Genomic DNA, 12,335 nt, shown 5'->3' with positions numbered 1-12,335 from the left:
TAGAAGAGGGTTGTGGTGGAAGGTAGATATCCTGGCTGGAGATCTGTGGCGTTCTGCAGGGCTCTGTGCTGAGACCTCTGTTGCTTGAGAGAAATATAAATGACCTAGACGTAAATGTGGATGTGCTGGTAAGGTTACTGACAACACCATAACTGGAAGAGTTGGAGACAACGCGATATTGATCAGCTGCAGAAATGGGCAGAGAAATGACAGATGGAATTGAACTCAAACGGGTATGAGGCTTAGCACTTTGGGAGATTGAATGTAAGGGGAAGAGTATAGTTAATGGCAAGACTCTTAACAGCATTGATGTACATAGGGATCGGAGTTTGAGTTCATAACTGACTGAAGATGGCAGCACAAGTAGATAGAGTGATAGAGAAGGTATATGGTATGCTTGCCTTCAAAGACTGGTGCATTGAATGCAAGAGACAGGAAAACATAATGCAGCTCTATAGGACTTGGGTTAGGCCGCATTTATAGTATTGTGTGCAGTTCCTGCTCTGTACTGTTCTATGTTATCTGCCACTTCCATCGACTGCTCGTTCCATATACGCATCATGCTCTGTGTGAAAAGTTGATCCTCAGATCCCTTTTAAATCTTTCTCCATCACTTTAAACCTAGGCTTTTGTGTTTTTGACTCTCCCATCTTGGCGACAAGACTGTGGCCATTCATCTTATTTAAGCCCCTTGTGATTTTATAAACCCTTAAAAGGTTACCCCTCAGTCTGTTCTGCTCCAAGGAAAACAGCTCTAGCCTATCTAATCATTCCTTAAACCTCAAACCTTCAAGATCTGGTGACAACCTCAATTTAAAAAAAAAACTTTTTCCAGTTTAATGACATACTTCCTATAGCATAGTGACCATACTGTGCACAGTACTCCAAAAATGTAGCCTTACCAACGTCTTGTACAGTTCATTTTTCGTTGGAAAAGAAAATGTCTTGCTGAGATTTTCTGAGTTTTGCGAGTCACAACTGGCACAATTGTATTTCTTTTCCTAAAGAGCCTTAAAGTTCCATAAATCTGCAGAGTTGGTTAGTGGAATTAACCCAAAGTCTAATTTTAGTTGGCACAGACATGGTGGGCCAAACAGCTTTTCTGTGCAGTAGATTTTAATGATTCCATATACTTGTTAGCACAATTGCAATGAAAATACAAGGCACGAGATTCTTTTTATTCACCAGGATGTATTAAAGCACCCCATTTCTGGGGCTCGTGTTGCCGACCTCCCCATGGTGAGCTCTGTCAACTGAACTCAGTCAGGCGAACGACAACAAACAGAGACAGCAGAAGCAGCTTCATAACTTCTGTTGCCTCAAATGCAAGAAGAAGACTCCATTTCTACTAATTGCATCTAAAACATTGCGTAGGTAAAGAAAGCAGATTTTCCAGAAATGTAGTTGAATTAGGAGAGAAAAGGAGGAAGCAAATCAATTAAACAGTCGGGTTAATTCAATTGCTTTATTTAATACATTTTGTCCAATAACAAATTCCTAACTAACAAATTGTTTTTGATCATTTTTTGCAAGAGATTACATTCACAAAGTTATTTGGTCTAGATCTTAAGCAGGTCAACAAGAAAGCTTCCCTGAATAGGAAATATATTAAATGTCAACAAACCAGAAAATGTATTGATGAAGAAGGAATGAAAATGAATTCACATCCTTCAAAGACATGGTAAATCATATTCATTCTGTCTATTTGCATTAATTCTGTACATTTTTTAAAAAAATACACAGAACTAAGTAATCACAACACGTATTAAAAGCTTAGTAAATATTTTGAAACTAATAATCTAAGAGCATTTCAAGAAACAAAGATCAACAACACAGCATCAGTAGGTTTTTCTGTGCAGCATACATCAGTTTTGAAAAGTTTACAGGAGGAATGTAAAATACAAGTGAGTGCTGTTTTCTGTCCATTAGTGCATTAACATGACTGACTACAAACTATTCACATAGTGAACACATACTAAGCTAAGCAAAATCTAGCTTAATCATATACAATAAATATATTTTTATATTTGTTATGTACAAACTCAAATATTCAACAATTCGTTATTTATATATTTTCTTCTATTAACATTTACTAAAATAAACAATGTTCTCAAACGATAGCTTCTTTTATCATTGCTTAGAAATTACAAATCAGATTGCATTGATAAATTGCAATGGTACAGGAAAAGAAACTGGAAAACCTAGATTTTTATCTTAAAGTTAAGAATGTAATCACAAAGGCAATTTGAAATCTATGCTTAAAAATAAGTGAAATCTATCACCCATTTGAAGTAGCTTGCACGTACTTCAATTTAAAATGAGGCTGATACTTAAAAATGAGTCTCTCCGAAACTCTGTTCCACAGTTTAAGTGGACTTTGTAAAAAAACATTCTGCCAATTTCCAAAGGACAGCTTCTTGCAACACACCAATGAGCTTAATACTTTAAATCTCAAATACCATTGTATAAATAGAAACATTAAATTTCAAATTTAATTCACAAAGCAGATCCGGAAACAATAACATTAATTTTGTTGTTTGTTGCTTTTTATACTTACACTTTGTGTAATAAATAAATATTCATAACTGTAATAATTTTGTAAATAAATTGAGAATCACAAGTTATAAAATTAAATTTTACAACTTAGACGTATGATTTCAATCTTCAAATGGAATGGTTTCTGGAATCCTGAGATCTTGGAATCTGCTTGGAATCTGCTTAATCAACTGAATTGTCAATGCCGTTTTCTGAAGAAAGCATTTCTATTCCTCTTGCAAAAAGTCTTAACAACTGGCAATGAACTCTAGAAAGAAAAAATAATAAAATTAGTAAGATCGTGTTAAGTTATCTTTCAACAAAAGTAATGGGTGAATAGGAAAATGACAAAAAGGAAAAATGGCAGTGAGATAAAAAACATTGACTGCAAAACATTGCACTGGAGCATGTTTTTGTTTTAAGTGCCATGGATATCAAATTAGTTCCAATATGGTATTTGATGCAAACACAAACTCATTCATTACGCATAACATGGGTGTCATACTGTCAGCAGGCAATGTTCAAAGTTGGCAGAGGAAGCAGATTGCAGTTTCAGTGCACAAAACAGATCTGATGCCAGCATAAACACTGTCAAACTCAGTGAAATAAATATTCAGCACCAGGAAGGGGTTGTCAACTGTGTAGTAGTTGTGGCTTGATTTCTACTATCTGTTACTGACATTCTGACAAATATTGGTGGTTTGCAGATTTGTTTCAAGCTGCAGGTATCTATCTGTAGGAAAGGGTGTGAGGGCACTGAAAGATACTGAACTGATCTCATGGCTTTTGCCCTATTAAGATATTCTGACGGATGGGCATTTTAGTGTGTGGCTCCCCTTCCGGTACAGCATGGTTTTGGAGAAATGAAAGAGATGGGAAAGAGAGGGGGACAGGGGGAGGATGGCACTTCCGGCCAGTTTGATCACAGAGCACCATTCCTACCTGTAGATCATCAAAGAACAAGGCATGTTTCCTACATTTCAGCATGCATGTCCAACTAAAATGTACAACTGCTCCAGACACAATTACAATTTCTCAGAGGGTGGGGTGATATTGTCAATGGCTGTCACGTTCCAAGAAACTATTAATACATTGGTTTCCAGAGGAGAGCTGGAAAAACCAGTACATCTTCATTGTGCTGGACTGCACATTGTTGCTGTTCTTTATTCCAAGACAAATGATCACATTTAATTTCTTCTTATGAGTGAGCAGGTGTAGCAAACACTCAGTTTTATAAGGACCATGACCTTGTTATAGTTCAAGATGCTATTGAATATACACAAAAAAGCTAGAGTTAACTCAACAGGTCAGACAGCATCTCTGAAGAAGGGTCTCAACCCAAAGCGTCACCTATTCCTTTTCTCCAGAGACATTGTCTGACCCGCGGAGTTACTCCATCTTTATGTGTCTATCTTCCATTTAAACCAGCATCTACAATTCTTTCCTGTACATCGTTAGATGTTCTACAAACAATAGGATTCCCCAACACATTCAGTAGTATTCATGATCCATTCATTTTATTACAATATATTTGAGCCACAAACTAAATTGTCTAAAATTATGGAACAAGGGGTAGTTTTGTGACTTGGGAGACTTATGTGTGGGTGTCCGTATATATACACCAAGGGGCTGGCCTCACAAAATACGACACAGTTTATTTTGCTGAAACAGTCCATTTGTTTCAGTACATTGAAGGATTGAATAAATTGTGTGTCAGGACTTGTCGGGGTCTGTTGCATGCCACACAATCTTGCGATCATGTGGATCTGGAACAGTAGGAATTTTAATTTCATTCTAGAATTACCAGGAGAAAGTTAATTTTAACAATTAAAAGAATGTTATTTACAGCAATTTAAACATTAAAAAAAAAATACCAGTGAATATCAGAAATACTAAATCAGAAGTATTGATCTTGTTAGGATTTCTAGGGATGAACCTCAACAATGTGCCACCTTTGACCTACCTGGTGCTGCCCAACTGCTGGGTGCAGAAGGTCAGCGAGAAAGTGCAGGAACTGAAGCAACAAGCCAGATCTGACAGAACTAGGTCCATATTTTGATGCATGCCGTGTTACATAAAAAAAGTAAACTAATTATTCATGTGCTTTTGCTTGGAGCCCTGTCTCAGTTGAACTTCTCCCATACAGTGATGCCGAGGCGGCTGGAGGTGGAACTGAGCCCATGTGCCTTCTCCAATTCTGCGTCTTCTTTCCCTCGAGAGGGATGCTTGATCTTGAGTATTTCTTAATGATGCAAGTGGCCTACAGCTGAATTAAATATGTGACAATATCGTGGGACACATGTATATTAGATATGAATAATGATTGATAGTAATTGTGGTTGGTAGGGATTGCTGTGCATTGTTTGAAACCAATGTGGCCTTGGGGAAGGATTTGGATTTAAAGATTATCCAATGACGTTCAGCATAGGGCAAGGTAAATTAATTGAGTGCATGTCTTTTAATTTCACAAACAGGCTTTGAATTCCAATATTACTTGCCATTGCAGTACTCATCTGGGGGTATCCTGATCCCTTACAGTTGAAACACATTTTTCCTACATTGCATCATTTGCAAAAATGAGGAAGGAAATTTAGCATGTCTCCAGTGACTCTTACCAATTACTGTAGATGCAGCTTGGAAAGCATCCTATTAGGATGAAGCATAGCTTGTTTTGGCAACTGCTTTGCCCAGGGCCAGTTGCTCTGCCCAGGGTCGCAAGATATTGCAGAGAGTTGTGGACGCAGCCACAAATCAGCCACCCCTTGGGCTCAATATATATTTCTCGCTGCCTCAGGAAAGCAACTAACATAATCACAGATCACTCACATCCCAGCGACACTCTATTCTCCCTATTACACTTTGCAGAGGATTAAAAAGCTTGAAAACACGTACCATCTAATTCAAGAACAGCTTATTCCCTGTTATCAGGTTCTTGAGTGACCCTCTCATAAACTAATGATGAATTCCCATTCTCCCTATGTTCCTCATTGCAGCCCATCCACATTTTAACTGCACTTTATCAGTAGCTATAACACTATATTCTGCACTCTATTTACTTTCTTTTTGCATCATGTTGCACTTATGTATGGCATGATTGCATTCATGTTCAGATTGATTTTCCTGGATAACATGCAAAACAAAGTTGTCTACTGTATCTTGGTACATGTGACAACAAATAAACCAGTGCTGCATCAGTAAACAATGGGACATACACTCCTGCATTGTATCATGATCACATCTTTACTATGTCAGTCCGTTTCACATTGACGTCACCACTTGCTGCAGTAATAATGCAGTGCAACTTCTCACTAAGTGTTGCTAATCATTCAATGCGCAGAGGCATGAAACTAATAAAAAGGATAGTAAGCACAAGCTGCATAAAAGTAGTTATTCAAATGACCAGACTACATGAATATAGCATGCTACAAGCATCAGCAGCCGCTGTAACTCAATTGATTTTTGTAATTCCCACACCCATTTTCAGGGATTGAAATTTATCGCAGGACAAAATGTTTTTATGATTATTGAGCAAATGGGAAAATCTTTCCAAACAAGAAATATTGTGCAACCAGAGGACATTAACATGTGAAATTCTGGGCAAATTGACTTAAGATTGTTATCTTTTACTGTACATCAACAAGTTCTTGGTGATATATAAGTGCAGCCTCTCAAACTGTGTGTATCGAATTGCAAGGCAAATGTAGACATGGGAACAGCGTAAACTAATCATACTATAAACAGAAGACAAGTAAATTATCAAAGGAGCAGAGGCATGTATATTCTATATTATAGAATGGAATCTTCAGTACAATTTTGATTCTCACTCTTGTTTAAATGTTACCAAATATGGTTGTTATAATGTAATATAATAATTCCATCTTTGACCACTCTTCAATTATAAGGCAACAATTCATTATCAAAGCTATACAGTAATCGATTATAGTGACAAAATGTAGTCCATTCCAAAATCAGCAATACTGAGAAATTAAAATAAATGGTTTAATTAAAGTATGATGTATTATGTTGATAAAATGACAATTTAAAAATGTTTCCTGCTTAAACAAATTATACCTATGCTTTGCTTAAGATGATTTATATTGACAAGGAAGCTAGAGCATGTGGAAATGTTTAGGACTTTTTCCATATTATCCAGTTCATTTTTTTTCCACTTAATTTAAACTTGCAATAAATTTTGACTTTATAGAAAACGTGTGAGAAATAATGCGACCTACACTTCCAGGTGAACAAATCTTAAAATTGCAAATCTTTTGTGACTTTAAAGGTATCTGTTGAGATGTTTATCTTTGTAATGTAAACGAAATACGCCGATACGAATCTGCTGATAGTTTGCATCACATTTTCAGTAAGGGGCTGGTTTGGACAAATGATGGCAAATAAGCTTGGTGCAATGGGACTGAACATACAGAACAAATCAGGTGGCTTTGACATTGTAAACCTTGCAGGATTGATTTTTCTACCATACTGAAACCAGTCAACTGAAAATCTGGAAAATAAATCCAAGGATAAAAACCAGTTTGTATCATCTCAAACAGCGTACATCTTTTTCATAAATTTAGAGGGAAGCAGCTATTGTTGAAGAAACAGACCTGCCAAATCAAGAATAGTATGCACTAGTGCCATGGCCAATGAACCAGTGGCAATTTACTTAATATGTGATGAGCATGGGTGCCTGGGAAGAGTTTATGATACTTTTGAATTAGTGAGTTCTCATTCACCAAGATGTAAAGCAGACCTGGGGTAATAATATACACCAAGAAATTTGTCCTCAATTTTGATCAGTAGACTTCATTGTTTTTTTTTAATGTTTCAAACTGCAGAAAAACAAAGATATCAAAGAGGGGGAGTCGGGTGGGGAGAGAGGGGGACGGGGTGGGGAGGGGAGAGAGGGGGACGGGGTGGGGGAGAGAGGGGGACGGGGTGGGGGAGAGAGGGGATGGGGTGGGGGTAGAGAGGGGGACAGGGTGGGGGAGAGAGGGGGACGGGGTGGGGGAGAGAGGGGATGGGGTGGGGGAGAGAGGGGGACGGGGTGGGGAGGGGAGAGAGGGGGATGGGGTGGGGGAGAGAGGGGGACGGGGTGGGGGAGAGAGGGGGACGGGGTGGGGGAGAGAGGGGGACGGGGTGGGGAGGGGAGAGAGGGGGATGGGGTGGGGGTAGAGAGGGGGACGGGGTGGGGAGGGGAGAGGGGACGGGGTGGGGGAGAGAGGGGGACGGGGTGGGGGGAGAGAAGAGTATGGGGTGGGGAAAGAGGGGGACGGGTTGTAGGGGGCAGGTGGGGTAAAACCCCTCATAAGAATGGATAAAGCAAGCTGGATATCTGCGAGAGTGGGGTATGGTGGGGTCTAATCCTGGGGTTCAGGGGTGTGACTATAGAATGTGGCAATTAGATCGCAGAGAGAAGGGAGGATCATTCTAAGATCAAGAAGGGAATTTGTGCTTGAAGTCTTGGGATTACCCCACTGCACAAGGGAGCAAAGCAGAATAGTGGGAACTATAAGATCGACACCAAAAGCTGGAGTAACTGACTTCGGTGGTTGGTAAGATTTTAGAGCCCATTATAAAGGATGAGGTTACAGATTATTTAGAAGTTCATGATGAAGCATGGCTTTGTGAAGGGGAGGTCTTGCTTGACTAATCTGCTGGAATTCTTTGAAGAAGTCAATAGCAGGACAAAGGAGAGTCAGTTGATGTTGTTTACTTAGATTTTCAGAAAGCATTTGATAAGGGGCAACACGTGAGGCTGCTTAGGAAGATTAGACCAAGTTATCAAAGGGCAGATACTAGCATGAATAGCAGGTTGGATGGATGGCTGAAGGCAAAGAGTGGCAATAAAGGGGGCTTTTTCTGTTTGTCTGCCAGTGACTAGCGAAGCTCTGCAGGGCTTGGTGCTGGGGCCACTTTCTTCACGTTGTATATTAATGATTTGGACGAGGGGATTGAAGGCTTTGTGGTCAAGTTTGCAGATGATACGAAAATAAGTGGAGGGGCAGGTGGTGTAGAGAAAGCAGGGACTCTGCAGAAGGACTTGCATAGGTTGGGAGAGTGGGCAGAGAAGTGGCAGATGAAATATAGTGTGGCAAAGTGTGGAGTCGCGCATTTTGTTAGTAGGAATAAAGGTGTAGACTATTTTCTAAATGGGGAGAGAATCCAGAAATCAGAGGTTCAAAGGGACTTGGGAGTGCTGGTGCAGGATTCCCAAAATGTTACTCTGCAAGTCGAATGGGTAGTAAAGAAAGCAAACTCAATGCTAGCATTTATTTCAAGAGGGCTCGTATACAAAAACTGGGATGTAATGCTGAGGCTCTATAAGGTACTGGTAAGGAGTATTATGAGCAGTTTTGGGCCCCATGTCTGAGGAAGGATGTGCTGGCTCTGGAGAGGGTCGAGAGGAGGTTTACAAGAATGATCCCAGGAATGAGTGGGTTAACCTATGATGATTTCAAGCGAGAGTTAGATTTAGCTCTTAGGGCTAAAGAAATCACGGGATATGGGGAAAAAGTAGGAACGGGCCTACTGATTTTAGATGATCAGCCATGATCATATTGAATGGCAGTGCCGGCTCGAAGGGCTGAATGGCCTACTCCTGCACCCATTTTTCTACGTTTCTAAAGGGTTGCAAGACATACCTCTTTCCAATTAATATTTTTGGGGGCTCAGGTAACAGGATGTAGGCAAAAGGTACAAATTCCTATGGAAAGGAATTCTACATTTCATAGCAGTTGAACAAAAACAGCACATGTGGATTGATCAATGATCTGATTTAGAAATACAAACATCGGAGCAGATGTTTATTTCTCGTGTGTCAATTGACGTCATTTGGTATGCAATTTACATTCACTCCTTATGCTTAGATCTGAAACCTCATCGCAAAAGGCCATGTGCTCATTTCATAGTCTATTTTCAGCTCACACTGATAATTTAGGCACACGAATAAAATAATAATTTAAACTACAAAAGTTGAAATCACCTCGACCGACATTTATGAACAGAAATAATCATCACATTGATTTAATTCAGAGCATGACACATCAGTGCAAAGTGCCAAATAGATTAATTTCCAATGAAGACAACACCCATTTGTTTAGTTGCCGGACTTGGACAATATAATAGGTAAAAAAACAGCATACCTCACTTCAATGGCTGCATGCTCAATTATCTCTCCATCGCAATTCCAACTGCTGGTGAGCTGCACAGAGCTGCAGGTGGGATGATCTCTACAGAACTGTCCAAAAAGATTTTTGCTAACTTCCTGGATATCACCATCCTCCTCATCAGAATATTTTGGTACAAATTTGAATCTCTTCACTCGGTAAACCTCCACAAATGCAAGGTCAAACTGAAAGTACCAAAAATAACTTCTGTTCAACATGTTAAGACTTTCTAAGTCTTATTACGACACATTTCTCATTATATAGCGCACATAAATATTGAGGCATAATGGTGGTTAAAAACATCCATTAAGTAATGTTTCTGCAGTGGTTTTCCCATTTCCTCATGATCATATGAAAATACGTTGTATATGAGAATACCAAGTGAAAGGCTTATATAGGGTGAATGTGGAGAGGATGTTTCCACTAGTGGGAGTATCTAGGACTAGAGGTTATAGCCTCAGAATTAAAGGACGTTCCTTTAGGAAGGAGATGAGGAGGAATTTCTTTAGTCAGAGGGTGGTATGTCTTTGTATTTCAGTGTTCATTTGTCATGATTTATTCTCAGCTGTTAATTCTGTCAGAATAGCATTAACATCTTTCTAATACAACCACACGAAAGCATTTTTTTTCACAAGGAAAGTACAGCATAGAATGGACAATGTTTACAGCATCTTATTATTGAATTATAGAGCTATTTCAATTTCATTCTGTTTTGTACAGAATATTATAAGGAAAATTCAATAGATCTGTACCTGATCATTGCCATTTGTGTGCCTGATGAGATGCCTCAAGAAACTGAGCCTTGAACATTTGCGGACTAAAATAAGGTCCATCGTCCCATCAGCTAGGTGTGCTGCAGGTGAGAGGCCCTTTGGAGATTTTGGACATGCGCAACTCATATTTGCTAGGTTTATGGCCAGGAATTTTCCTTTAATTACTTTCCACTGTTTTTTTTCCTCTAAAAAAAGAGAAACCAGAGTTTGCATAAATGACAAAGATGCAGATTACAATCTGATCAGGATGCTTATATTTCATTTTGCAGAAAGAAATGAAGTGACCAGGATAAGGAGAACCTCACGTCTGAAAACAATAATGTCTCTGGAATGATCAGAAACAAATATTTTCTTATTGTTTGATAAAAGAATAGCATTGGGTAAAATTCTCTATGATCTATAATTAATTGTAGCAAATTCCCAGAACAGGGTGCGAGTAGTTGTGGTCCCTGTAAAACCATCTGTGTCGCGATTCGCAGTAAAACAAACCCTCATTTCCTATTAAATGTCATATTAGAAGTGAAGACGTGTTCCATTGGGATGTTTTTCTCTCAACAATAATGACCAAGCAGGTGCATTGTTTATAAGGGAATGCTGAAACTCCAAAATTGTAATTTTTTGTTTTGTGCAGCTCAGAGGCAGGTTCAGCTTTGAGAATGGAAATATACACAGGTTGAACACCAATTTTTCGGCACACTCTGTTTCAGAGCCTTTCTGGATTATCTGCTTTTCTGAACCAGAGGTCATGTGATAATGAAACGACAATACACCCCTCCCATGTCTCTGAAGCACCATGGGGTGCCAGAAACCGAAAATATAAGATGTAGACTGAATGTGAATGGCATAATCTGCCAACTCATCCCTGGCTCCCACTGTCTCCCTGGACGTTTAGTGCTCAGGTTTCCGACCCCACTCCTGACTAGCAAGGTGCACCCACTGCACGGCTGTTGTTGCGGCTCACAATGTGGACCATGGGGAACAGCACTTTCTCACTGTTTGGATCCCTCCCCTCCCACCTGCTGCAGCTTCTTGCTGGTGGCAGTGGCTTTGTCCGCTCTAAGCTCGACCGATGTGGCCTGCTTTGCCCGTCGCTACGTCGTCGGCCTCTTGCAACCCCACCCCACCACCATCTCCTCCTTCTCCCCCGGAGTCGCCGACACACTGCATCTTGGAAGCGACAGCAGGTGAGAAGGGAGGGAGCCCCCACGGTAACTGAGCGCGTCTTGTCATTGGCAGTGGCCTGAAGAAAGCGTGTCCTGTCAGGGTCTACAACGCGAGTCACAACAATCTGAGGCGTGTGGATCGGTGAAGGGCTCGCTGGTGCAGTCCAGTGGCATCAACGTCTAGCTTTAAAATGAAACGACACAAAGTGCTGGAGTAACTCAGCTGACTGAATCAGTCTGAGGAAGGATCCCGATGTCACCTATCCATGTTCTCCAGAGATCCTGACCCGCTGAGTTACTCCAGCACTTTGTTTCCTTCCATCTGTAGTTCTTTGTTTTTCGTTTCAAATACATCCGATGATAGTGCCCATCTCTATTATAATGGACAATCAGCAGTAACAGACAGCACTCCTGCTGCTGTAGTCCATTATAACGAGTTTACTGTAAATGGACCATAGTGGAGGGAGCGGTGTCCATTATTGCCGATGACTGCACTCAAAAACATTTAAAATCTTACCACTGTTAAGAATTTTGAATTCCCTTGCTTTTTGTGATGCCTTTAATTGCTCTCCACTGTTCTGGCAGATAGGACATCTGAAATAAGAGCATCAATATTATCAGTGTTTTTTTTAAACGTACTAGGCATGGGAGAACACAATGGAGCAAAAAAAACTGCTGGAGGAACTAAGCGGGAG

The 12,335-nt window shown here is 40.0% G+C and overlaps 1 protein-coding gene across 1 annotated transcript in view; it reads right to left on the bottom strand.

Moving 5' to 3' along the window:
- Positions 1–1,451: 1,451 nt before the first annotated feature.
- Positions 1,452–12,335, bottom strand: part of cerk (ceramide kinase) — a 32,645-nt gene continuing 21,761 nt past the window's right edge. Inside the window, exons 10-13 of the mRNA XM_078420156.1 lie at positions 12,158–12,234; positions 10,457–10,662; positions 9,681–9,889; positions 1,452–2,803 (exon numbers count right to left, since the gene is read on the bottom strand). Coding sequence (XP_078276282.1) covers positions 2,719–2,803; positions 9,681–9,889; positions 10,457–10,662; positions 12,158–12,234 — 577 coding nt within the window. The 3' untranslated portion in view covers positions 1,452–2,718. The remainder of the gene's footprint in view (positions 2,804–9,680; positions 9,890–10,456; positions 10,663–12,157; positions 12,235–12,335) is intronic.

The sequence above is a fragment of the Rhinoraja longicauda genome, chromosome 23 (genome assembly GCF_053455715.1).
Source record: "Rhinoraja longicauda isolate Sanriku21f chromosome 23, sRhiLon1.1, whole genome shotgun sequence".
Classification (NCBI taxonomy): domain Eukaryota; kingdom Metazoa; phylum Chordata; class Chondrichthyes; order Rajiformes; family Arhynchobatidae; genus Rhinoraja; species Rhinoraja longicauda.
The sequence above is the reverse complement of the archived record's forward strand: the minus strand, read 5'-3'. Positions and strand labels throughout refer to the sequence as shown.